This window comes from Populus trichocarpa, chromosome 10, assembly GCF_000002775.5.
Source record: "Populus trichocarpa isolate Nisqually-1 chromosome 10, P.trichocarpa_v4.1, whole genome shotgun sequence".
Taxonomy (NCBI): domain Eukaryota; kingdom Viridiplantae; phylum Streptophyta; class Magnoliopsida; order Malpighiales; family Salicaceae; genus Populus; species Populus trichocarpa.
In genome coordinates, this window is record NC_037294.2 from 13740993 (window position 1) to 13764946 (window position 23954).

Genomic DNA, 23954 nt, shown 5'->3' on the forward strand with positions numbered 1-23954 from the left:
TACCAAAATAATATTTTTTATTTTTAAAAAATTATTTTTGATATCAACGCATTAAAATGATCTAAAAACACCCAAAAAAAATTAATTTAAAACAAAGAAAAAAAATAAAAAAAAAATTAATTTTTTTTAAAAACCAATTTTAAAACAGAAAAACAAAAAGAATCCAAAAATAAGCTGGTTTACCTCCATGCTACCTTGTGTGAAAACACTAAAGGCTATAGTACCTACCTGTTCCTTTCCAGAGAAGGACTCCAGTTAGAGCTAACATCCTTCCATGTGATCACCACGTAAATCCAAATATTTTTGTTGTTATGTCAGGATACGCAAATGGAAGGATAGATCAATGAGAAAGGAGAGCTTAAATATGAAAGATCGTCCAAGTTCTTCGGCTTCAATGCAGGACCTAGGATTTGTCCAGGGAAGGAGATAGTCTTTAGTGTGATGGAGGCTGCTGCTGCAACTATTGTTTATAACTACCATGTTCAAGCTGTGGAAACCGCCCTTTGATCCCTAGAGCTAGTGCAATCCTTGATATGAAATATTGTTCGAGGGCTAGGATTAACAGTAGATGGGCTTGAACTATATATATTTCATTTATTAGAAAATAATATTTGATGGATCGTATAAGCTGGAACACCAACTATGCCATATGAGTTATTTCTATTGTATGACTTTGGTTCAGAGTATTTTTAATTAAAATGTTCGATGGGTAATAGTTGAAATATATATCGAGAGATCCCATCTTGGATTGACCGGAATGTTCTAGACAATTGCAGCTGACCAAGTGAGTAGGGCTGTTCTTATCAATATTCAATAACTTTCCACCCACCCATATGCATAAAGGTATTGCAGCAGTTAAAAAAGAAACAGGGTAACTCGGCAGACCTTGGCTTTCGATCTTAACCATGCACAAGAAAGAAGATTTCGTCTAGCTAAGTGTGGGCTGAAGGGCAAGAAGACCAGCCAGACCTAATTTTACAGTTCAAACCTCCGAGTGGACCTCGTTAGGCATTTCGCTTGCTAGAGTTGATTGCAGCTTCCAACTACCATCCGCTTGGCCAGTTGGCCTTTCTAAATCACAGCAAAACCTTTCATTTCTCATTTTTTTTCTCTCTTAAGAAACTGACTGTGGAAATGGAAGAAGACTCGACATCTATCAATTCCACAATTGTTTTCAAACGAACAACTTGAAAATAAAATGTGCTGTTCTAGCCTGTAGGTATAAGTTGATTACCTAGCATGGCTCAAAGAAATTTAGAATCAAATTCCATACATGACCAGAACGAGAGATGTTAAGCTAGGAGGCAGGAGATTCACTCCAATTTGGATGATATGTAATCAAACTGTATATCCATATAATCTCTGCGTGTATAAATTTGGACCCATATCATTTATTCATGGAAAATTGAACGATTTTCAAGCCACTATTTTTACCAGATGCTATGAGACGATCCCCATCGCCATGCTCATGAACACGTATTTTTCAACACCAGTTCTAGTTTATTTCTTCAAATAAATAAATTTATCTCACCTAAGATTTTTACATCGACCACAGCAGAGCCACAGCCCTCTGGCATTATTTACTCGTGAATTTAGCCTGCAGATTATAAATAAATTAAACACAGGTTCAGTCCCAAATACAAGGTTTATGTGTGCGAAAAGGCACTCAGTGGTCGCTGCCAATGAAATCAGACCAAGGCTCCATTATCTTTGTCCCACGGACTGGATGATTTAATTAAAACACCCCTAACGCGCCCATTCAGTGTGTTTGAACAATATAAAGCAACGGTCACCTTACTGATTGGTCATTTGAAATTAATGTTCATCTTGAGGAAAGTAAAGGGCAGTCCAAATAGCTTTCCTGTGATTATGAATGATTGTTCCCCGGGTGCTAATCAATGTATACAAGAAATAACCTAAATAAATAGATAAAATTAACACCAAAGATGTCAAAGAATCCGAGCACCACACAAAAAGGGCTTAAATTCAATCTTAATAGATGTGCCCTTTTTTTCTATTATTATCATTAATAAGATACTAGAAGGGCGGAATACGGCATTTGCAACATTTCTTCAGTGCTAGCATGCAATCACTGGGTATCCTAGTGCCATGAACTAGATCTCTTGCTTATGCCCTTTTCAATTTGATATTGGTACTGGCAATAAGATTTGATCATTTGGACCATTCTGACTCATGACCTTCAGACCTTGATACTAATTTGATAGCATTGTTCTCTAGTTTAATGAAGGTGGCCATGTACCAGAAGTTACATTAAGTCATTGTCCATAGAAAATATACGACTAACTGGAAAGATATTGTTGCTGATGAACCAAGAAACAGGAGTTTTTGACTGGGATCCTCGGAAATAAAATCCATGATACTTATTCTAAAATCCTGGCAGAAGCATTCTAAAAATAAACAGAAGTGTATATACTTACATTCGAGCCCTTTTCTTCTCTTTGTACCTCATCATTGCATTTTCTCGGGCATGATGCTTCAACATTAGTGATGTATGCTTCAACATTAGGGACTTCCAATGTTCATAGTTCAGAATTGATCCCTTCACTCACATAAAGATTTAAGACATTTGAACTGTTATTTCTCCGAAATTTAAAGGATATAGGATACTATCTGAAATCTAAAGGCAAGAATCTGCTCTCCACACTGCTCACACTTTTGAAGAAAATGTCAGTAACTCGGTTTTAATCGTGTGCAAATTCTTCTTATTTCCGCAACAAATATTTTCTGTATGGTTTACTTTCCCAACTGTGTTAACCACAGTGAGCACTTGTATTTAACAACTGGGATTTTCTTCTCATAAATCAAAGTGTCAAAACCATACCTTCCTTGCTCTTCCATCTCTGTTGTTGGATTTCTCGAGAGGCATATCCTTCTCAACAGAAGAGCATGGCAAATCATTCTCATCAAGAAATGCTCCGATTGGATCTAGATCGCCCCCAAACAGCTCTTCAAAGTTGCAAATTCTTTTATCAACATCCGGTATGTTAAAATCATCATGGAAAATAAGTCTTCACAAACCCCAAGGTCTTGCATATTTTTAGACCACAACTGCAAAAGTTAATTAACAAAAAAGTCAAGAGGTTAATTTCGAACAGCAATCTAGGATCATTTTCTCTAGTCACATGTAGTCATCCTTTTTAATGTTGTTAACTACTGAAAAAGGAAGCACCATGAATTCTATGCTATTGTGGTGATTATCTGTAAACAGCATTCAAGCAAAAGGTGAAGATCGAAGCTTATAAGAGGGGGGGAAAAAGGAGGAAGGAGGGGCTTTTCTGTCGTGCTAGTTTCTCTGGAAGAATGGAGACTAGTCTCGTCCAGTCCAGCTCGCTTTTCCCCTATTGTTCTTCGTTACCTTTTTCAGCTGACGTGTGAGCACAAGAGGTGAACTTTTTGCTGACGTGGAAATCGACACGTGGTTTCGTTGTCCTCTGACCCAACTCTTTATTTGGTTTTATTCATAGTTATGAAACCGGTCTGGAGTTGACCCGGTCAAAGGACCGGGTACCGGGTACCGGGTTTTATGGGTCAACTCAGATCAACCCGGAGAAATTAAAAAAAATTAAAAATTTCATATGAAATTTTTTTAAAAAAAAAATCAATATGAATATATGTTATACATGTTGTAAATAATAAAATTTAAAAGAATATTTTAAAAAGTTTTTTATCATACATTGAAAAGATATTATATAATGCTTTTAAGTTGAAGTATTTAAACAAAAAAAAAATTTATCCCACATTGAAAAAACATAATTTTTTTTTTTGTAAACATAAAGTATATTATGTAAGGGTTTCAAATTGAAAAAAAATATTATATTATTTTTTTAAGTTAAAGTATTTAAAATAAATTTTTTTTTATTTTATATTTAAAAAATATAACTTTTTTACATTAAAAGTGAAAAAACTCTTCTGTTTACTTTATTTCTTATTATTATAAACTGTAAAATAAACTTTATGCATTTATAATTTTTTTAAATAAAAAAACTAAAATAATTATTTTAATGGATTAAAATAAAAACGTAGCTTCGACTATTATTGTCTCTTCAATCTTGAATCTTCACTCCCTGTCTCTTCAACCCCCCCCTCTCTCTATCTATCTGAAAGGAAAAAAAACCGCTCTCTTTATCAGATCTCACCTTCACTGGCAATCACCATGTCCTCAGCAACCACTGCTCGATCACTTCCTCTCCTTGCCTTCATTTCCCTCCTTCTCTTCTCTCCCACTCTTCCCCTGAGTCATTAGTAACTTGCAGAGCTCGTTATATTAAGTTTTATGTGTTTTGTTCCTGAGTTTAACTCAGATCTGTTAGTTTTTGCGGGATTTAAATGTTAGGTTGATTGGTGTTCATGGATTGAGTTTTAATTTTACAAATGGCAGTTTATGCATTACAAACGCAGGGTCTCATCCGGGTTTGCCCGGGTCATGGCGGGTCGACCGGGTCTTGCCTTTTTTGCATTTACCGGTCTTTCTCCTAACCCGAACCGGTCCAGCCACCGGGTCGGCCGGTTCCCGGGTCGACCCACCAGTCCGGTCCGGGTTTAATAACTATGGTTTTATTCATCTGTTTCCTTTACCAAATTAAATGAAAGATTTGTGAACACCCTCTTATATTTTTTTAATCAGTTAGAGAATCGCAAACACTGAATTGTGAATGGAGACAGTAATTTTATTGAATTTATTAGGCATACAGTTTTTGTTTGATTACAGTCAAAATGAAAAGGCATAAAATTCAATTTAACCTTAATTAAGAGGGATGGTTTTTAAAGTATTTTTTGTTTTAAAAATATATTAAAATAATATATTTTTTATTTTTTAAAATTTATTTTTAACATTAACATATCAAAAAAATTTAAAAATAATTTAAAACTAAATTTTTTTAAAATAAATATTGTTAATGCTAAACAAAGCCTTAAATAAAAAAAAACTGAGAGAAACAAAAAAAACTGAGAGAGAATTGCGTCAAGTTTTTTATGGACGAACGGGGATTTTTCAGAATGTGGTTTTTCATTTTTAAATATTAATTTTAAATATATTACACACTAATTTTAAATATTAAATAAAAAATAAAATTATAACAAGATATGTTTAGCACATAACTTGTTTATATATATAAAAAAAAAAAAGTAGTTTTGGTTGAGAAATAACATAGTTCGGACTAAATTACACGTATTTTACACCTGAAATATTTATGGATGCCATTCACACTTAACTTTTTTTTTTTTTAGAAAAGGAATAATACAAAAAAAAAAACAATGCATTATGAAAACTAGAAGAAAAAAAAATTTATGGCTTATTACCCATAACACACAGTCAACCAACGTAAACAAACTGAACCTTTGAAACATTTTATAGAAAGAATTCTGAACAATTGAACTGCCAGAAGGTAACGCGCCTGCATTAAAGCGAAGAAACAATAAGCTGCAATATAGTGCACAGACAAGCAAGGATATGCTGCAGGCAAGGAAAGCACCATATTCTAAGAGAGAGAGAGAGAGGAAAAGGAGCATAGGAAAGCAATCATGCATTCATTGAACATCTACAAACTCAATCTAGCAAGTCATTTACAACCTCGATTGTAGCAGTTACAAGCCTCGCTACTATTAGAAACACCAATTTTCTCTCTAATAGTTCTAATCAATTTTAATACAAGCATACAGTAGAGTTTGCTGTATCATCCCAACAAACCCCAAAAATGAGTGTTTTGGTATTCACAAACGTAAAAATTCGATGCTTTAACCCAAACAAAAGTATTGATAACTCACAATTACATATCAAAATTTCATTAGAGGGCATGTTAGTCAGCTTTTCTTTGCAAGCACTTCAATAATGTCCTCATCGTCCATTCCAAGACTATCAGGGGTGGCCGTCAGATTGATTTTGTCCCCATCAAACATAAAAACTAGGCTCTCAATTCCAAGCTTAACTTTATCAGCATACCGTTTGAAGAGCCGCTCAAACTTTTCATCCTGTCAAAATAGTGAACTTCAAACATAGTTTATACAGTTGATTATATATGTTTCACCACTTGTAACATGCAAAAGGCATACATAACAAAGTACACAGTAAAGGATTTTGTTAAAATATCCAGAATGATAATTAAGATGACTTCATCATCAAGGGCACTTGCACTCCTAAATTAATGAATAATTGAGGCCAACATCTTACACAAAACAAAGTCTATGTAAAATGACCAGTGATGACTTTCCAAATGATCTGTTAAAAACCTTATTTAAAATTGAACGTCTTTGCATGAGAAATGTGTTTGAGATGACAATATCCTAACCCAAACTTCAAGCTACAAAAGAAATTCAATGCCATTCATTAGAAACGGGGCAGAGGAATATCCAAAGCAAAGATGACTTTGCACATATAACACTCAGCAAGCAAGGCACTAATAGAAAATGCTAATACGCTACAAAGTTTACCCCTTCCAACACTAGCATCTTATGTTTCACCTGAACAGTGAGACTGCTGTTCATCACTGGTTTTCTTTTGAGGTTCATGGCAACTCTAGTTGCATATTTGCCTTTAAATCTTCCAGGTGTCATGCACTGTAGATTTACTTGACAACTTCCCACAAGGGGATGTCCATAAATGTTTTTTTTTTCCTGTTATTTCCTACCATCAAATTTAGAGAAGTTAATAATCTTATCATGCACTCTCCATTTTATTCTGGGGTTGACATGAATAATTTTATCGTGGCTACATGAAACAATCATTTTTATAAACAAAGCCTAAACTTTAGATATATATACCTTGTACACACGAAATTGTTTGACTTCATCCTTGTCTTGAATTGAAATAACTATTTTAGCTCTTTCATGATGAGGCTTTGATGGTTGCTCAGCCCCAGACTCCAGATCAGCCTGCACTGAATCACTTTGTCTGTTTGGTGACTCCAGATATTGAAACAAACACTCTTTACTTGTCAAAGCTTTTAGCTCCTGCTTCCTTAACCTACATGTATGGTTGAAATAAAATTCTAAACCAAAGGTTCATATAAAATGGGAACACTAGAAGATAACAAAACACTTTCACAACATATCAAGTTATCAACTGAGGAGATTATAGGGCCATGAGCATGAGGAAGCTTAATTTGCGTATTGCTTAAATTTCACAATAGTAAAAAAAAAAAGAGGAGATATTTACCTCAAATCTTCACAAAACAACTGCCTTGATGGCTTGATATTAGCTTTTGAAGTAAATATTTCAAGCATCAATCTTGATCTAGGTGAAATTATAAAAATCAACAAATTTGGTGGAAAAGTGAGGCGGGTGCCAATAAGGGAGCTAAGAAAAATGTAAAATTTTGAAAAGAATGAAAGAAAAGAGGAAGGGCAAAAACTTGTCTGTGGAATGGGCTTTCCATAAAAGAACAGGTGATATGCTTGAAATAACAGCCATTGGAATAATTTAAAGACCACTAAAGGCGTGATTTCAAATATTGTAGTTACATAAAAAAAAAGACAAAAAGATGACAGGATACATGAAAATCTTATTCCATTACAAATAAGTTTGAAATTGTGATGTGTAAATAAATAGAGGAAGTTTCAAATTGCTCAGGATGAGTACATGGTACAATGTTCTGAAAATTTAAAGACAGCCTTTCACGTGAGTTGTTGGAGATCAATAATGTAGTAGGAGTGCATGAAAAATATGAACTCAAAGGAAGCCAAAAGTGTTTAGCAGGGCATCACTAAAATTGGGCTGCTGCTATACCAGTGGCCTTTTTTTCCACATGAAGTCAGAGGCCTAATAACTGGCATCGCTAATGGCTGAAATTGATTGCCTTTTCTAACAGTAAGTTTTTCAAAATCTTCCTTGTTTTCCCACCCTTATGAACAAGGTCCTTGTCACTAGAACAAACAGAGAGAATTGAATACTTGGTTCTATAACCTAAAATTTGAGCTATTACAAGCTGTGAGAAGAGGAGCTCAATTTTAGTTGTTAGTAAAGGTTGCTGTTGCAGACCAGAGATTATATTTGAATTATTATTAGTCATCACCATTCCAGGAAATCATGTTAGATAACAAAAAGAAAAAGAAAAAAAACAATTAGTTCAGTATGGTTATTTCCTTCTTTTTATATGAATTTTGGTTGTCTTGGTTTTAAACATTAGAAAATTGAAATAGTGAGTTTCATCTGAAAAACCATCAGCAACGAATGAAATGAACTGAATGGCCAAACCCAGATAAATGAAAAAAAATGCTGTTGCACATCTCCATCGAGGAGATGATCACGCTCAGTTCAGAACTAATATAAACGATAGTATAGCATGCCAACAGATTGAACAAAGGGATTAAATTTAATGCCAATAGAAGTTGCAATTGCTATAAAAAAAATAATTTTTATCATTAATTTCTCACGTAGTAAATCTTAATTAACTACACAAAGACTTAATTGAAAATTAATAAACCGGAAAAAAGTCAAGAACAGGCAAGATTCGATTTTCTCAATTTCATAATATTGATCTTCATTGCAAATGTATTCTCTTTGGCATTCTCTCACAATGCCATAAAAGTCAATTGCACATACCTTGTGAATGCAAATTAAGTAAATCTAAATGCAGTATGCTCTCAGAAGATAGAAATAACATTGCCACCAGAAAACACTGAGAACTAAACCTTGGTATCAAAGTAGCATTCACGGCATGCTTATCATGCACCCGTGTGTATGTTATGTGCGTATTCACCAATCAATTAAAGTGAGCTCTCCCTAACTCAGTGCCACTAAATGCCTCTCCAGATCTAATCTCTAAATGATCTTGAGTTGTCATAAATTGTTCAGCAATTTTTTTTCCCTTTAATAGCTAACAACAAACAATCATGAACCAGAACTCATAACTCTTAAACATGGAATTATTTAAATTAGAAGGATCTATTTAACACGCTTTACAAGTCACAGTGGCATTAGTGTGCGCAGAAATCAAACACGGGAAAGATTATAAATCAACAAGGAAATATATTTAACATTTAAAATTAAACAAACAAATCAAACTCTTTAAATAAACAATGAACCTCATACCTCAGCTCTTTAATAGTTGAGTCCTCATCAATCTGCTTCGGGGACTCACTGGAGTCCTTAGGAGGAGGAAGTAGCCAATCCTCATCGTCATTAGTCACTTGGCTTGCTTCACGATCACCGCCAACAATCTAATATATATATAAAGAATAGAAAGGCACACCATCTTCACTCAATTTCTCTAATCAAAACACACATAACTAACAATGTGGAAAAAAGAAGAGATGAGAAGGAAAAAAACCTCCACGTTATGCTTGGAAATCTTCCTTTTTTTAGGAGAAGGAACTGGTGGCTTATCATATTCGTCGTCGTCGTCGTCCTCTGCCATAGAAAAACCCAAGCCAAATTCAGCTTTCTTTCTACCACTAATCAACCAAATAGGGAATTAAAGAAAGAAACGAAGGTAGAGAGTATTTAGAAGAAACCGTCAAGGATTGCGATAGGCTGCACGCGACGGTAATCAAATAGAGAATCAAGATCTTCAACGGAATCAGCCTGCAATTTCAAACAAATGAAAAATTATTAGAGCTAAAGAAACCCTAGCTATTCGTTTAAGCTTTAAAATCAGAATTTGGAACGAGAGAGACGCGCCATTAGTAGTAATACTCAAAATCAAAAAGCTCTTTCCTGCCCAACGGCCAAGTTAGGATTTTAGTTTTGGTTTGATTTGATTGGTTTTACAGGGAGTGACGATGAAGAGGATGGATGGACAAGGAAATTTGACTTGGTGACAGCCGCGTGCTTAGGCGGTTTACTGGATATAATTTGGGCTGGGTTTGGTCAATTTAATTCGGGCTGCCTGCAATCTTAATGGGCTCTACTCAACAGAATTGGACTGGCCTATTTATATTCATTCAACATTAACAAAACTCATTAACCGTTCCGTAGCATAATTGCTTTATGCACGCACCTTTACTTTTGTTTTGTGTTAAGAATATTTTTCTGCTATTTTTTTTTTATTGTCAACTTTATACATCTCCTTTCGATTAAAATAAAAAAATGATTTCCATTGTTGCTGATAGTCTTTTCTTTTTCTTAAAAGTACAAGATAGAGTGTGGTTATTTTTATAATATTAAAAGGTAAAAGAGAAGATAAAAATGTGTTTGATTAAAACAATTAAGATAAAAATATAAAAATACATATATTTTTAAATAATTATGAAGTAAATTTTTATATTTTTAAAATATAAATTATAGAGATGATATATGTCTTTAGATACAATTCTTATTATTTTTCACTTTTAAAGTATTTTTATGAAAAATTTTAAATTTTAAATTTTAAATTTGTCAACTAAGACATATAAAAATAAAAATAGTTATTATTATAGTTTTAAATTCAATTTAAAAGTTAACATAGGACAAAGTCTCAGTCACAGGTCGTGAGAGTGAATTTCAATTTTATATATATATATATATCAAAACAACATTATTTTAACTATTTTTTTCAAATAAATCAATGAGTTTTTTATTCGGGTTAGACTAAATTAATTTTTCTTTTATTTTTTTAAAACATTCGGATTTATTGACACTTTATTTTGATAATCAAAACTCTAAAAATATTTTTAGATTAGCAAATCAAACAAAAAACATTAAAATTTTTAAAATATATATAACTACATTAAAACTCATTAAATTATATATATGGGATTTATATCCTATAAATATTAACTATCATATATTGAATGACAATTTAGTTTCACTTTCTTAATTTTTATTTTAGTAAAATTATAAATATTTTATATACTTTGAAAATAGGAAAATTAACTATTTTAATTATTACCAAAATTTATATAAAATAATTTAAATTCGAATTTCAAATATTTAATTTATTAGTTCAATAAATATTTGAGTTTATTCTTGCATACTAAAATTTAAAAATAAAATAATAATGAGAAATATTCAATATATAGTTAAATAATAGACGTGCACGAGAAGAAAATTAATTGTTTAAAAAGATTGTTAATACATTTTTCGTTTAGTTATTTAGAGTCCTCAAATTAAATATTCTTCTCATGAATTAGCTTTTTTTTTCTCCTCTCTAACTTTGTTAATGCCATGCAGCAATATCCTCAGAAAGAAGTGTGAGCAGTACTGCATGCAAGGCGATGAAAGCAGGGGCATCTTTGTGTCTTGATAAACCGATATCTTTGTATGATCTCAAATACCTGTGGCAATATGTTTTTGAGAAGACAACGATATGTCGAGTGAAGGTGAATTTTAGAAAGATATCTCAAGGCATAGTAGTAAAAGATGAAGGTGGAGAGACTGAAGTTCCCGACGGAATTGTCTTGGATGGAGCAGCTGGCTATCAAAACGATACTGCGCCTAGTTCAAAGGGAAACGGTCAAGTTGTTGGCTTTGAAGACTTGGATGCCACCAATCGTCAACAGACGATTGCTGGTCTTGAAGTGGAAGTCGAGGAAGATGGTGCCAGTCGTCTACAGATGAAGGCTGATCCTAAGGGTAAGGGTATGAAAATTGAAGGGGAAATAATCTTGAATGGCAATATTAATGATCAGCAAATGATCATCCCTAATGCTAATAATTCTGAAGATAATAAAGATAAGCAAGTTGATGCTCAAGTCTTGCATCGTATCAATAACTATAACCAGCCAATGACTCAGTTGAAGACACGAGGGAGGAAAAATGGAGTGAACAAGTTGCCGTGATGAAGGAAAATTTCACTAAAGATGCAGAAAGTACGGCCATTGAAATGTCAGTGCTAGCAGAAATCCAAGAACAAGACGAGTCAGTAATCACTAGAAGCCAACAGCAAAGTGGATCAAAGAGGCCGACTGATGGTGATGAAGGGCGTCGAAACAAGGAAAGAAGAGTTGAAGCTAACTCAGAAATAATTTCCAGTGGTACAAAAATTAATCTGGAGAAACAAAAAGAAATTGAAGGCAACAAGGGTGAAGGGACAGAAAGGTTCAAGAACTATATTAATACTGACAGCTCCACAGAAAAAAGACCCCGTCTCATATGGAATCAGGACCTTCAGTTGAAATTTATGTCAGCCATCAGTGCTTTAGGGGATAAGAGTAAATTTTACCTTCTCATAGATTTTAGTCTACTTCACCATACATGAAGCACTAACATGTATTTCATTTTTGCTTTTGGATACAGAAGCTCGTCCGGAAAAAATACTAGAGAAGATGGATGTGCCCTGTTTGTCGCAACGCCAGGTTTCCAGCCGTCTGCAGGTAATTAAATAAGTATCTTTTAAACTTTTAGCACTAAGCTTGATTCATATTTTTGAGACTGCAATGGTTATTCCGTAATATTAATCTTCTTCATGAGGTTTTTTCTTCGTAACTTCTTTTCACCAGGTTGAATATTCGGTTTGAAATTATTTCTCATTTTGAGAAGGCAATCTATGAAATTTATAGGAACAACTTAGAAAGATTAGCATCTATGTGATGAGAAAAAAATGCTGAACTTGTCTGTGCTTCATTTTCTTATAAGCACCTTTTCCTTTAATGTTTCAATATACAACACTCCCAGCTTTTTAGCATAATGCTGTCGGCCTCACATGTTTTTCATTTCGGAAATACAAAGCTCAAATACGGCGTATTTATGACCATGCCATCGCCGATTCATCCCCATTGAACGAACCATCCCCTTTCCTTTTAATAGCCGAACTGGAGTTTTACTTCTCAAGACAGGGCCAGTGAGGGGTCAAGTACGAAATCAAGGTTCTGACTACGAAATTGAAGGTAATATGGATAATATTGCAGTTAATTATGTGTAATTGATTCAACAAATCAGGAAGATTTCACATACCATCAGCATGATTAAAAATGGAACGCAGCATATAGTCTCCGAAGTGTTTTTCTCTTACCACGAGAATTTTAAATGTGCTGTTTCCTTTAAATTTCAGGAGAAAAATCTGAGATCTTGAAGGCGCCTCCAGATGGTGTTAATCAAGATGTCTTTTTTTCCCGCCTTTCAGGAAACAGGAACAAGGCTCCACTGATGTCTGCTTGAACATCAAAAGGAGGGAAACAGGGTTATGGGGGAGAACATTTCACCATAGAGAAAGTTGCCAAATCAATCAAGTTAGCAACTATCTCCACTGGTAGGAATCGAAAGATGGATTGTATAACACCTCCAAATCCTACTTCAGGAAATGTGCATGATGCAATCCCAACAATCTCCACTGACGAGAACCGAAATCTGGATCCCAAAGTTTCAAATCCCAATCCAGACAACCTAATCAATACGGATGAGTTTATGAAAAACTTGAATGAAGTGATTCAAGAGCTGGATGCCACAGCAGTCACAGGTCCTCCTTCCTGTTCATTAAATCAAAGTCAGTCCCCGTCAAATTTTACTGATATGCTGAATTTGCTTGAGGAAGAACCTGTCAACTCCAAAGGTTTAACTGATGAACCATGCCCAGATGAGGTTGCTCGCTACCTTGATTCACTCTCAGAAATTTTACTTGAGAACGACAGCCCACAACCATGAGGGTATGTGTAAATATTCGTGAACCACAACTTTTTCACTGGACCAATCTAACAACTGATAGAAAGCAGTAAAATATTTTTCTTACATGTATGAATGTTCTTTTACATCAAATGGTGTTATTGGTTTTTTGTTTTGTTCTTGGCAAACAATGCATCCCGTAACTCACAAAAATTCAAATTCAGTGCTTGTAGGAACTTAACATTGGGAAGTGGATAAAGGCCAACAATCGCGGTTGAAGATAGTTTGAAGCTTCCAACCATATCGAAAATTTCACTGTTATTGCAGCTAGAAGACAGTTTACTTTCCGTAGTAAAGACCTCGGAGTCTCAACGAGACTAAACACCTGTTTCAACTTAGTCTGAGGAGTCCTCGTGTATGAAAATAATTGAACTCCTTTTAAGTTTCCTTTCAAAAGCTTATCTATGAAGAGGTTAAAAATAAAAAATAAGAGCAATTGTGCTGCTATAGAGTATATTTTGCAAGTATTATATTTTGCTTCTGATGCTTGGGATGAATAAGCTGCATATATGATGTGATCTGATAAGCATAGAGAACGCATTGTAGTTCTATCTATAGCCAAGTGCAACCTATTTTTTCATGATTGAAATATAGGCCAGTCTACTTTCTGTACTGCCTGTAGCTTCTTCAATAATACATAAAACTAAAGAATTGAAGCAGTTCCCACCAGAGGCAGAGAATAGTGGCATAAAATTGAAAAAATCTAGAGCAAAAACAAGGCATGCTATGAGTCAGTTTATTATCTGTAGATACCTACCGGAAAATCAAAAAGAAAAATCCATGTAGCTTAAACATTGGCAGCTTTAAGCCAGGACATGAGAAACATGAAACGTTTTCTTGATCATTTGCTTTGTTTTTCTAATTCTAGTCCTGGGTGAACCTGGAGATCATATACTAATGTTAAACAATGAAGAGACTTTGAATTTAGATCAAGAGACAATCTTCTTGAAAGAGAGTGTATATAAAACAATTATAATATATTTCACTCTCGAAGATGACACAAAACAAATTTCATGATCAGACAACTTGATTTTCTCTTTTCTGGATAAAATTCAACATTCTATTGCTTGTTCTTATCAAAACAGCTCTGGACAATTATCTCGAAGTTTTAAAGCTTAGAACTTAACCATATTCTCAAACACATAATCAGATACCAAGAACGGGAGGACTAATGGATGCAGGTACGTTTTGCGAAAAATAATAATTCTATCAGTAGACCTTAGATGTTGTAGGCACCATAGCTTCCAACACAACCTGTCATCGAATTAAATTTATAGTGTATGTGCATATATCCTTTTCCTTTTTCATGCTTCCCCTGTTTTCTTTTCAATAGCCATTCACTTAGCTCAGGAAAGTCCATTGCAGTGGAGCTGACAGTGGGTAATATAACCTTTCTTTATTATCTAGAATCTAGAATCCAATCAAGAATAGAAATAAACTGCTTCTGATTCAATTTCCTTACTTTTTTCTAATGGTAGACTCTTGCAATTAAATACATCGCCATACATTTGATCTTATAACAACTGTATTCATCTTTCTTTGACATTAAAAAAAAAAAAAAAGAAGCAGAATACAAATAACAAACACATTATTAATTGTTTGCCACAATTTCTTGATTTCTTCTGTAAGTGCACCGGATTGATCAGACAATTATATGGGAAGTAAATTTAACCATGTTCTAACTCGTTTGAGCAGTGTTCAAATGGACTTTCTGAATCTTCATCAACTTGCTAATCTGCTGTCAACTGCGAAATCTTATTCCCTTGGAAATCTGATCAAGGTTTCTTCCTTCATGATAGGATGAGTATCCTCGTTAGAACCAGTTCAATGTCATTCCTTCAAACGTATCTTTCTTTGACACGTAGTATATACATGCAAGATAAAAAATAATATTTCTAAGAAATGAAAATATCACTCTGCATATTTAGCTTTCTACATTGGTTATAGGACCTTTGAACCAATGACGAGCCCACAAGATCCAAGAAGAAATGGTAAGGATTAACAAACCACCAACAGCGACGGGAGTGTAATTGAGTGTCTCGTTAGTGATGGGGTAGGTTACAGGCAATGAGAAGAGGATTGAGATGGTTGCTACCCAAAGGACTGCAATCCAACCAACCAGGACACCATAGCGACCCAAATTGAATGGTCCCGGAATAAAGGACTTGCGTGCCAAAGTCACCCGGAAGAATATGGGTAGGGCGTAAGCAATGTACAGTCCAATAGTAGCTATAGATACCATGGCCTGAAAAGCCACCTCGCTTCCGAGATACTGCAGAAGATAAAGAGCAAACAAGGGGGAGGCGCACAGTTAGCAGTTATAGAAAGAAGTTAAGTTGAATGCATGTGGACATTAGGGGCTAAATGCAAAAGTGTGCCTTGGCAAACAGCAAAACTGGCATGCTTAACTCTACTCAACCAAAAAGTTTGTCATTTAACAATGTCTTAGATTCATTGGCAATTAAAAGTGCAAGTAAATAAGACAGTCATCCCTAAATGTGGTGTACAATGCAAATATGATGCCAGCTCTTGAATAAAATTTCTTAGGCACATTTATATTAGGAAAGCCAGATATATTGAATTTGCAGAAAACAGAACAGGGATATATTATTACTGGGAACTAGCACAAACTCTGTAGGACGATTGCAATGAGGAAATCTTTTGGCATGAAGTTTAGAAAGCACAACAAATACAGCAAACTGAAAATAATGAAAATGGAATACCGTCAATGCCATGCAGAAAGATATGACCGCAGAGAGCCAAACGGCATTTATGGGAACCTCCTGATTGTTCACTTTGTGCCAAAGTGATGAGAGTGGCATGGCTCCATCTCTAGAAAACGCATAAACCATCCTGAGAATGAATATTCAAAGATTAGTCAGAAACCAAGTAAGAATTGTAAACTCATCAGAAGTTTCAGATAACATGGGATATCAAACAAGTGAGATTACCTAGAGTTGCTTGTAACTGAACTCATGCCACAGAAAAATATGGCAACAGCAACCACTCCCAGACAAATAATGCCCCCAACCCCATTGCCATATCTTCCCTTAAAAGCTTGGTAAAATATTTCAGCAATGGCATAACCACCAGCATCATTATCTTCACTCAAGAGAGAAGAGATGTTGGTAACCGCAAAGGTGATACCAATTATGTAAAACCATCCAAATATAACCGATATCCCGATGGCGCTAATTATTCCTTTTGGTCCATTCTTATCAGCATTCTTAGTTTCCTCTGTCTAGAAATAACAGTTTAAGGGGAAAAAAAAGAAGAGATTATATAGTTTCATTCCTCCAATTATCCATAAATCATAAGAAAAGGGAGAAGGGAAGACAATAAACCAATGCACTAGCTATTATGCAAATAAATAATCATGTGAACTCGTAATGTTTTTGAAAAAGGGGTTAATTGATTTCAACAAACTGAATGTTTATGGTTTCACTGTTGCGTTTATAAACAATCAAACTTATATGTGGAGAAGTAATGTAAAATCTGAAATTTCCAGGACTGTAGTTCATAGGAATTAGACTCCACCTAATTCAAAGAACAATGCAACATACCATATGAGCAGATGCATCATACCCAGTGAGGGTATACTGACTCATCAGAAGTCCCAGAACGAAAATGTAAGCTTTGCTATTGATTCCATCCGTATTATCAGTGTTGAAGTGTGTAAACACAAACTTGGCACTAGCCCTCTCCGTTGCAACAAGGGGAATGAGAATCATAAGAACAAGAACACCTAAAAGTGTAGAGATTCAGTAAAAATTTTAAGAAGTGGTTGGCTTAAGAGGGAAAAGAGAAACTGTAGCCATAATTCTTCGTACCTACAAGATTCCAGGCAGCAGCCAGCTGCCCGAAGAAAGATAAGACCGATATGGGAAGACTATTTAGCGCAGCATGCAGGAGTAAAATTCCTCCATGTATAGCAATAACTACATATTTTGATGCTTGATATCCACCACCATTTTTTCCACCTGTGCTAAGGAGAATGATAACCTGAATCAGCTGTGCAAGTGAGAAATCTACACTGGTTGTAACAGCCCACTGAAAATAAGAGTGTACTTTAAGTGGTTAGAGCTTATAACAGTGGATATTGAAGGCAATCAAAGTCGAGTGCAAATTCTTAGCTGTACCTGACCAACAATGTTGAACCTGAAAAAAAAGAGAGACAATTTACTGCATCAGAACACGTCCTAAGGGAAGACCAACTTTGTAAAAGTGGTCGGTTGTAAAAGCTACGTATCTAACTTTCCTCACAAGACCAAAGCAGGTCACATAATAATATCAGTGATTTGAGGTTTTGAACTCAAAAGAATAAGCTGGTGAAAACTGAAAACAAGTGAATTCTAGATATCCAATTCTCATTCTTCTCATTCCACACTTTACTGAAGAATCTGCCCGAGACAGAATAAGAGCACTGACTACGGTTCGTTGACTGAAGTTTCAAGTGTGGTGTATGTTTGTATCTTGCAGGTGTTTTACTTACGTTTACTTTCACCAAGATGAAGGCCATTGTGAAACCTACATTTTAGTTCATTACCATTTCTTTCTTTCTTCGGTGGCAAAAAATTTTCAAATTACAATCACTCAGAAGCCATCTACTATATTTCAGAACATCATAATATTGTGATCCTTTCGGGATCATCACAATATTACTCTGACTCCAAGGCTGCAATGACTGATAAACCAATTCAAATTGCAGTATAACGAGTGAAGCTCAGCGTACAATTTCAAGAAACTTCGTCTCTGCGGCCTATAATGTAAAAAACACTAGCCTATATGTGGTGCCTACAGTTACAAATAGAAAAGATTCTGAAACTGTCCCTGAAGGGAATTTTGCACAGCCTAAAAAGTTTCACACCCAGAGGATTAACCATCTTGGTGATTGCAACAATAAGGTCATGAGAAATAAAGGCAAATAAATTGTGAATGCAAAACCACAGAATTCCAAACCACAATCAAATTTGAACCTAGCAAGATAAATTAAGAACCAAAAAAACAATAGTAAACAAGAAAGATTACCAGCCTGTTATCCAAGATGCAAAGGGTGCCCAATTAGGACCAGCAAGCTTTGCACTCCAGTAGTAGAGACCACCAGAAGTTGGATAAGAAGAGCAAATTTCAGCCATGGATAACCCAACAATCATGGTGAACCCACCAGCTATGAACCATCCATATTGCAATGAAACTGGCCCTCCAAAATTGAGTCCAGTATTGTAAAGCGTGGTTATACCAGTCAACACTGATATGATCGAAAACGAAAACGCAAAATTCGAAAACACCCTGCAATTTTTTAACCATATCGGACCGATTCATTATAAGTTTATCAGAAGGACAGGGTTGGCAAGAAAGCTTTAAAACATAAAACGAGAAAAACGAAAAGGGTTCTTGAGAGATTTACGAGAGGTCACGCTTAAGCTCTTGTTTGTAGCCAAGCTCTTTGAGACGGGCATTGCCTGTATCAAGGGAACCGTTGCCGTTTTGAGCTGTATGTGTCGGAAGACCCATATTTAAACTTGCAAAGAAAGATCAGAGAGGGGGAGGGGGGAGGATGAAGAGAGATGAAGAGATTGATTGGTTTTGCAACCAAACTGACCAATCTCACTCCCAGAAACTCTCCGTCTTCCTTTCTTGGAGTCTACAGTGTGTCTATATTTTATGTTTGCTCGCTCTGTCTTCGATTCAAGCAATATTTTTATTGTTAAATATAGTTAAAACTAAAAATCAGTGTCTCCACTACCATTCTGGATCGTAGACCGATGACTTCTATTTTGGATCGCAGCTTTCAGCTATACTTGGAGCACGTCTCCCCAGTTGGAAATGACGGTTACGTCCCAGGCTTTCGTTTCCCACCAAAATTTAACGGTCAAACTTAAATCTAGCCCCTCACATATTACCTCCTCATCAGTTTGATTCCAAACTTCTTTACTTATCAATTTCTCTCCGAACATAATCAACATTGACAATATCTTTTAAATTTGAGTGTCATCAACCCTCCATGGCTCCATCCATTAAAAGATCTTGTTTTTTCCCCTTCGCTTCACTAGCCTTTATAGAAGGAAATTTTACTCTGTAGCTAAAATTGTGCTTCAAGGCATGTTAGAGTTATTTCGATGCTGTGAATGGAAATATTTAATTAACGAGCTCGTGCAAATTAGATAGGATCTATTAATTATTACTAACAGTAAATGTGCATTGTCATCTCACTGTCTTCTTTTGATGTCTTTGGACAAGATTCATTAAATCATGAGGTTTGAGACTTAGCTGGTAATAATTTAATAAATTAAGGGCTAGTTTAGATTCTCCGAATATAATATTCTGTTTCAACGCTTTTTGCCTCGCCATCTCACTGTCTTCTTTTGATTGGTGTTATGTACGTGATGCTGAGTATAGTTTTTGTACACATCGCTTGTTAAATGTGCTAATTAAAGAAATAGAATCATTTTAGCCAAAAACAATGGAGGTGAATCTTGGATTCTGATTCGCAAGGCTTTCCTTGTCCGGAGGTTAAGATGTCAAATGGATGAACTTTCTCATGTCTAGCAGATCATCATCATCCATGATTTTATTAGGTGCATGCACCCAGAAAAATAAAATAAAATAATAATTGAATTGTCTTTTTTATTTTTTTTCAACGTATTTCGATTAGTCAGAAGCGGCATGGCACCGTCGTTTTCTTAGTTTCGTTTCTTAGTTTCCCTTGCTTTGAAAGGTCTGCCATTTACGGAGAGAGTGGGAACTTGAACCTTGGACTGTGCCCAGAAATCCTGCAATGGCGCCATTAGTCGACACGCAAAATCTCGTGCTCAATTCTTCTTAAAATTGAAGGTGTGAATTTTATTTATTCACCCACGAATTTATGTTTTCTCAACATTTTTTCTTCGAAACTAATTTTTGTATCGATCTTCACCCCTAAGTATTCAAATACATCTCAATCACATTCTTTTTCTCAACTCCTATTAAAATAATTGACGAAATAACTGCCGACTCCCCTCCTCTCCAAGGAGTCTGAATAAAGGATATAATTAAGATAATTTTAAAAATTCAGGGGGGGATTAATATAAAAACTAAATTCGGGGGAAAAACTGAACAAAACAAATATCAGGGGAAGAAATCAAGATTTACTCCGGTTCAAAAAGAAATATTGAAATTTACTCAAAAGAAAATCTACAATGCCAAGAGATTTAGCACGTTTGCAAACAAACTTGTGCTAAAATATCTATCTTTAGTTAACACATGTGATTACTATGTTTTTTTATTTATTAATTATTTTCTTAAAAAAAGACAGTAAAATAGATTAAATATACAAATGTCAAGAGATAGTATCTCTTTCATTTCTGATATATAATTGTATATCCAAAGGTAATTGAAATTAAAAGTTAATGATACATTAATTAATAATTCACAGATGGAGCTGATTTGGACATATACATTTATCATTTCATTAAAAAAAACGGTAACGCTACTTGAATTTAAAATTTTAATCTGAAAATTGAAATAGCCTTCTCCTGATGGGTTACCACGGAAACCAATTCTCTGGGTGTTAAATTTGTTAAATTTTCATTTTATTAAATTTTTTTTCTTTTTAATTTACTATGTTTTTTTTTTATAGACTCTGATTTATTTTTTATCTTGATTCTCATCGTCAATCATGTAATTATAATTTTTTGTGTTATAATTTTTGTTACCAGGTTAATGTGATTTATTTATAAATTTTTTTAATGTTTTATATAGATTGAATTTAATTTTAAAAGTAAAAACATTTATTTTTTATAATATTTTTAATATGTGCAATTCTATATAAAAAAAATTTTCCTTCAGTTTTTTTCAAAAAAATTTATGTATGCATCGATTTTGTTATGGATTAATTTTTATAAATAAATTCATTAGATACAGCCGGGTAAATAACCCGTATTACGATATTAAATATATTGACTTACATCTATAAGTTTTTCTAGTTTTTTTTATATTAACGACTTTCTTTGTATTTATTTATATAATTTATTTGATTAAATACTTACTGAATTTTTTTATTTATACTTTAATTTTAAAAAAATAACATTTATATCTAGAGTTTTTTTGGAAAAAAAAATTACAACTCATATCAGCGCATGGGTCAAAAAGATTATATAAATAAAATCATCGAGGAACTTCTAAGTATCGTACAAAATGGCAGTGCAGTGCTAGCGGGAAAATGTGAAAACGGGCCAGGTATTCGCTATAGATAAAAATTCTAAGACGGCATGGAAGAGCAGGAAGTTTAGACACGTGTCAGGCAGGAATCGTTGATTAATATTGATAGCTCAAAGCGGAAACTTGGGCCAAGTTGGTCGTAGTTTTGAGCTGCACGTTTAAGATTTTTTCACAAAATATCTAAAATAAGTAATGACCGGTACTCTTGAAAATTCAAAAATGAGGCATGCGATCCCAAGTTGGAGTCCTACCGTCTGCCGATCATGTTCATAGATGATTTTTTTACAAAAAAAATCAAGACGGGCCACATATGACGAGCCCCTTGATAAAAATGTCTTTAACTGACTATCTAAAGTTAAACATATGAATACCTTTCCACAAAATATACTCGAATTTTTTTTTTTAGTTTAACGTGGGTGTCCGGATCAGCTTGCGCGCACCTCGACTAATTCTACGGGCCCTGAAGTTAACGACCATGTAAGCCTCCAGTGGCTATCATATAAGCAACCACAGGGTTCGAATCTGAGATCACAGAGAGAGCAAATATCTTGATCTCAAGCTTTTATCATTGGGTCACCACCTAAATGGTTATCCCTAAAATATTTTAATTGTGTTAATGATTGAATTTTATTCAAATTCAATAAAATATATAAATACCTTTCCACAAAATATCCCCGAAATATCATACCAGTTAAGACGGCTTTTTTTCTTCACGGTCCACTCATAGCATGCCACAGTAACTTTTTTCCATTGATTTTGGAATTGTTCGAACCGTAAATCATTTTAAAAGCTTACCTTTTAACCCAAATTGTTAGAGAGAGAGAGAAAAAAAAAAACAGCTCCGATCTAATGTTAAACAATCCGGTCCAAACCAGAATTTAAAAATATTAGATACAAATATACAATATCCGGTCCACATTATGACGTGATGTGAAACATGATTTTGTACCAGCTGTGAGGGGGAAGAAAAAAGCAGGTGGGTATCCTGTTTTCCTTTCGAACTTTTCTTAAAATGTCAAATCTCTGTCCAAACGGGCCTCATGCATTCACATCTCTGTAGAGGAAATGCGCATCACCAGTTGATTTCCTCGATCGAGAATTTCGTCCAAAATGCTTCGACCTATTTTTTACCACAATTTCTTTAATTTTATTGAAATATCATTAATAATTAATAACAATGGGTTTTTACTCTTGTTTGCCTGGATGGTTGGTGCTGGTGGCATGGGGCTCGTTTCTTCGATGCATTGGAGACTTGGAGTGCTTCCACCCTCCATTTTTTTAACTTATAATTAATAAAATGTTATCTCCAACCAATTAATAAAAACATCACTCAAATGTTAAAAGGGAAATAATTGTAACGTCAATGTTCGAGACATGGTCAGTGAAGACTCTATCTGTAATTAACCCCCAAAACAAGTTGCCTCTTTCTTGTCGCAGGAAAACAGATGCTAAACTATATATAGAGAGAGAGAGAGTTTAAGAAATTGACAAGATATCATGTGCTTAGAGAATCTTGTCAATTTCTTAAACTATACGAGATTCTCTAAGCACATGATATCTTGTCAATTTCTTGCCTCCCAAATCATCAGGATAAATGGGAGACTAAAAGTAAAAGGATATTTATTTTGAATTAGTTCGCTTAATTGGGATGAGGGTTTCAAAGTAAAGGTATCAATATGTACAATTAAACTACAAGTATATAATAACGAGTGGACACAAGGAAAATAGAACATTTTTTTAAAAAAAAATAGGGGCGCAAACTTATTGCTTCAAAAATCACTCATGTCACGAGAAGCAGCCAATTTCTTGTAAATTTCCAGAAGCAGCCTGCTGTCAACTTCATCACCAGAAGATACCATTGAAATATGTTGATCTTTGGCAACCTTCTTCCCCCTAAAGAAGCCTTTGTTGTTCAAGCTGCCTATGTTGGTTGCCAACCGAAGCATCATATCGATATAAGCATCATGAAACTTTTCCAGAAGTTTTATTGGTGAAGCAATTTCCATGTGCAACTTAGGGACTGCTCTTAGTTTCCAGCGCCGCCCTGAACCAAGCCTTGCGATTTTCAGCTTTCTTTTACTTGCACCATTGAGTCTTTGGTATCTGTTCCTTCTCCAGTACCTCTTCACGTTCTCATAGCATGCACTAGAAATGATCTCCATTTTTTCTGCTACTATATGATAAAGAATGAAAGAGAGAGAGATTTGCAAGGGGAAGATATTGT

At 34.5% G+C, this 23954-nt stretch overlaps 4 protein-coding genes across 7 annotated transcripts; 1 reads left to right on the top strand and 3 right to left on the bottom strand.

Moving 5' to 3' along the window:
• Nucleotides 1-5175: 5175 nt before the first annotated feature.
• Nucleotides 5176-9797, bottom strand: LOC7459812 (uncharacterized). 4 transcript variants are annotated; one of them, XM_052456031.1, is made up of 7 exons: nt 9635-9796; nt 9469-9538; nt 9285-9364; nt 9047-9174; nt 6778-6979; nt 5785-5988; nt 5176-5414 (listed from the first exon to the last, which is right to left on the bottom strand). In XM_052456031.1, the coding sequence occupies exons 1-6, from the start codon at nt 9635-9637 to the stop codon at nt 5821-5823; spliced, it is 651 nt and encodes a 216-aa protein (XP_052311991.1). In that variant the 5' UTR covers nt 9638-9796; the 3' UTR covers nt 5176-5414; nt 5785-5820. The 4 variants fall into 4 exon arrangements, 3 of the variants coding, with proteins under 3 accessions (XP_052311991.1, XP_006378465.1, XP_024465449.2); XR_002984017.2 differs by lacking the exon at nt 5176-5414 and adding an exon at nt 6478-6640 and having other exon boundaries at nt 5841-5988; nt 9635-9797; XM_024609681.2 differs by lacking the exon at nt 5176-5414 and adding an exon at nt 6247-6317 and having other exon boundaries at nt 5841-5988; nt 9635-9797.
• Nucleotides 9798-11711: 1914 nt separating this feature from the next.
• LOC7459813 (uncharacterized) lies at nt 11712-13513 on the top strand. Its single transcript, XM_052456479.1, has 5 exons — nt 11712-12084; nt 12170-12246; nt 12705-12759; nt 12924-13020; nt 13126-13513. The coding sequence occupies exons 1-5, from the start codon at nt 11712-11714 to the stop codon at nt 13511-13513; spliced, it is 990 nt and encodes a 329-aa protein (XP_052312439.1).
• Nucleotides 13514-15119: 1606 nt separating this feature from the next.
• LOC7475560 (amino-acid permease BAT1 homolog) lies at nt 15120-19272 on the bottom strand. Its single transcript, XM_002315878.4, has 8 exons — nt 18939-19272; nt 18560-18820; nt 17671-17689; nt 17362-17581; nt 17095-17276; nt 16483-16772; nt 16255-16384; nt 15120-15803 (listed from the first exon to the last, which is right to left on the bottom strand). The coding sequence occupies exons 1-8, from the start codon at nt 19043-19045 to the stop codon at nt 15456-15458; spliced, it is 1557 nt and encodes a 518-aa protein (XP_002315914.3). The 5' UTR covers nt 19046-19272; the 3' UTR covers nt 15120-15455.
• Nucleotides 19273-23499: 4227 nt separating this feature from the next.
• On the bottom strand, nt 23500-23892 carry LOC7459814 (uncharacterized). The gene has a single exon (XM_002315879.4). The coding sequence runs from the start codon at nt 23890-23892 to the stop codon at nt 23500-23502; it is 393 nt and encodes a 130-aa protein (XP_002315915.4).
• Between the last annotated feature and the right edge of the window lie 62 nt (nt 23893-23954).

Coding starts and splice junctions, on each gene's coding strand:
- LOC7459814 (XM_002315879.4), bottom strand. CDS start 23,892: ATGGAGATCATTTCTAGTGCATGCTATGAGAACGTGAAGAGGTACTGG.
- LOC7459812 (XM_052456031.1), bottom strand. Junction 9,175..9,284: donor TTTCCAAGCATAACGTGGAG/GTTTTTTTCCTT, acceptor TATATATATTAG/ATTGTTGGCGGTGATCGTGA. Junction 5,989..6,777: donor AACAATTTCGTGTGTACAAG/GTATATATATCT, acceptor CTATTTTGACAG/GATGAAAAGTTTGAGCGGCT.
- LOC7475560 (XM_002315878.4), bottom strand. CDS start 19,045: ATGGGTCTTCCGACACATACAGCTCAAAACGGCAACGGTTCCCTTGAT. Junction 16,773..17,094: donor ATGATGCATCTGCTCATATG/GTATGTTGCATT, acceptor TGTTATTTCTAG/ACAGAGGAAACTAAGAATGC. Junction 16,385..16,482: donor TCAGTTACAAGCAACTCTAG/GTAATCTCACTT, acceptor ATTCATTCTCAG/GATGGTTTATGCGTTTTCTA.
- LOC7459813 (XM_052456479.1), top strand. CDS start 11,712: ATGAAGGAAAATTTCACTAAAGATGCAGAAAGTACGGCCATTGAAATG. Junction 12,247..12,704: donor AGGTTTCCAGCCGTCTGCAG/GTAATTAAATAA, acceptor TTACTTCTCAAG/ACAGGGCCAGTGAGGGGTCA. Junction 12,760..12,923: donor TTCTGACTACGAAATTGAAG/GTAATATGGATA, acceptor TTTAAATTTCAG/GAGAAAAATCTGAGATCTTG.